Here is a 2,879-nt window from a genome sequence, read left to right as displayed (position 1 = left end):
CTTGGCCTGCTCCGTTGCGTCCAGTTGGCGCTCAACAGTGGGTGGATGAAACGTCCAAGAGGGAAACGGGGACCATGACCACAGAAAAAGAACTGAGAGATGTAGGAGTGCAAGTAGGTCAGGACTCTGTGGAACAGTCCCAGCACGTGTTCCCAGAAGTGTGCCTGGTTGAGGAGAAGACGAATGTGAGAGGCAAAGTGGCTTCAAAGAGTCAAAAGTCTCCTGTGAGGGAGGTGAAATGGGATGCAGAGGGCATGACCTGGGAGGTGTATGGAGCCTCGGTCGATCCTGAGGAACTCGGCCTTGCGATTCAGAAACATCTAGAGATACAGATCAAAGAAACTAAGGGAATAGCAGCAAAGTTCTCACGCCAGAACACGACAACATCCCAGCACAGCTTAGGATCGACCCAGAAGAGAAAAAAGGGGTTGTTGGGGTTTCTGCACCGCCCGGGCTGCTGTTCTCGCACCACCGGTGCAGTAGACTAAAGGACCCCAAACAGACATTTTAAATACTCTTGGGTATAAATTCAACAGCCAAGTAAAGATTAAAAATAGGGATTTTTTTAGCAACAGTATTTTCTCTTTGTCCTTGTATATCAGAACTGGGTAATACATTTAATAAAAATCATGTCTTCCTTTAATTTTTAACACCTCACTTAAATGCTGTAGTAGTTTGCTCAGTATATAATTAAAGGGGTCATCGGATGCCCATTTTCCACAAGTTGATATTATTCTTTAGGATCTAAATGAAAAGTCTATAACACACTTTGGTTAAAATTTCTCAATGGTAGTGTAAAACAACACCCTTTTTACCATGTCAAAATCAGCTCTGTTTTCAACAAGCCGTTTTAGTCCATGTTCCTTTAAATGCTAATGATCTCTGCTCACCCCGCCCCTCTCTGATGAGCCTTGCTCTGAGAGACTTACTTACTTTAGCTGCGGAACTTGCTGACTAGCACATTATTAGGAAAGGCGATTTGCAAAAATTCATAAAAGAACCTTATACTCACTTCTTCTGTAGGTGAGGTTGGATCACGAATGATTCGCGCGAACATAGATGCATTTAGGTAGATCGGGGGGCGCATTCCCTTCAAAAACAAACTTAATCCACTGCATCTTCAGCGGCTCAGATGTCGGGAGTAAATGACGACTGCTATGTTCATTATTACATCCAACAACAAACCACCTCAATCTCTTAGGAGCCATTCTTGTCTACACCTGCTCCGGTGTCGAAACAATGGCGGACTGATGACAGCTCACTCAGGGCGGGTCTAAGGTAAAACGCTAGTGTCAATCAACAATCGTGGGAGGGGCCTGGGTCTGTGTGACATCACACAGACAGGCATCTGAGATCGGCTTGATATGGGAAAGGGGAAATGATTTAATGAGATTAAAAAAAAAACACTGGGTGGATTTTTATCATTATAGGGTGGTTGTGTACACACACTGCCAACACACATTTCAGTTCAAACTACTTGTAAATGTGCATGTCCCATCCGATGACCCCTTTAAGAACTTTTTATAATAAGAGAAAGATTGTGGGTTATTTTATAATAGTTAACTGCTCTTTGGTTTTTGTCTTCCCATCAGCAAAGCAGAATGATTCCTGCCTTGCATTATTCTATGTGGAAATGTCGATTAAATGTGGCCGGGACCACAAAACAAGTAATAAGGGTCATTTTTTTTAAAACTGAGATTTATACATTATTGATGTATGGTTTGTTAGGATAGGACAATATTTGGCCAAGATACAACTATTTGAAAATCTGGAATCTGAGGGTGCAAAAAAATAAATAAATAAATTGAGAAAATTGCCTTTAAAGTTGTCCAAATGAAGTTCTTAGCAATGGATATTACTAATCAAAAATTAAGTTTAGATATATTAACGGTAGGAAATTGACAAAATATCTTAATGGAACATGATCTTTACTTAATATCCTAATGATTTTTGGCATAAAAGAAAAATGGATAATTTTGACCCATACTATTTTTTTGTTTTGTTTTTTTGTCTTTTACTACAAATATACCCTGAGCTACTTATGACTGGTTTTGTGCTCCAGGGTCACAAATGAAAACCTTTTATTGTTTAAATCTGTGGAAGCACTGTGATGGTGGTAAGAGAATACAGTAACTGTGGCGCTACCTGCTGGCCAACGCATGATAGTAAGACAGAGGGTATCAAATCATATGTGTAAATGCTTTTAAAAATAAAATACTATTTACAATACACACTACCTTTCAAAAGAATGTGGTTTTCAGAAATCATTTTAATATGTGATTTGGTGCTCAAGAAATATTTCTTATTAATATCCATGTTTAAAAAATGGTTGTGCTGTTTAATCATTGTCAGGATTCTTTCATGACTAGAAAGGTCAAAAGAACAGCATTTATTTGAAATAGAAATCTTTTGTAACATTAAATATCTTTACTGTCACTTTTGACATCCTAACTAAATAAAAGCATCCAGTTCTTTCAACACACATAACCCCAAACTTTTAAATAGTATAGTGTATATTAATATTGAATAATAATATTAATAAAATGTAAATAGTAAGATATTAGATGTAGCAGGTGAGCTAATTATTTTAGTCCTTACTTGTCAGTACATTTCCAAATATATATATATATTTCTGAATAACATAATTTCCAATCAATTTCACATTTAATAAGAAAATTAGCACTGGATGTACTACAGCCTGACATAACTGGTTATTGGAAAATAAAGAAGATGGATTATACTGTATTCAGAGTAACACATTTTGACACTTGGAAGTAGAATATGGTTTGTACAGTTATTTGTCAAAACAAATTAAATGTATCACCAGCTGATGAATGTCTTTGTATTCTGTAACAATAAAAGCAATATGGCACTTAATT

At 37.0% G+C, this 2,879-nt stretch overlaps 1 protein-coding gene across 3 annotated transcripts in view; it reads left to right on the top strand.

Moving 5' to 3' along the window:
- si:dkey-191g9.7 (uncharacterized) overlaps window positions 1-2,879 on the top strand; it is a 9,024-nt gene extending 6,145 nt beyond the window's left edge. For all 3 annotated transcript variants that reach the window (XM_058794938.1, XM_058794940.1, XM_058794939.1), the window contains exon 2: window positions 1-2,879. This exon is cut by the window's left edge. In XM_058794938.1, the coding sequence (XP_058650921.1) occupies window positions 1-488 (488 nt within the window). In that variant the 3' untranslated portion in view covers window positions 489-2,879.

Source organism: Onychostoma macrolepis, chromosome 13 (assembly GCF_012432095.1).
Source record: "Onychostoma macrolepis isolate SWU-2019 chromosome 13, ASM1243209v1, whole genome shotgun sequence".
Lineage (NCBI taxonomy): Eukaryota > Metazoa > Chordata > Actinopteri > Cypriniformes > Cyprinidae > Onychostoma > Onychostoma macrolepis.
The sequence above is the reverse complement of the archived record's forward strand: the minus strand, read 5'-3'. Positions and strand labels throughout refer to the sequence as shown.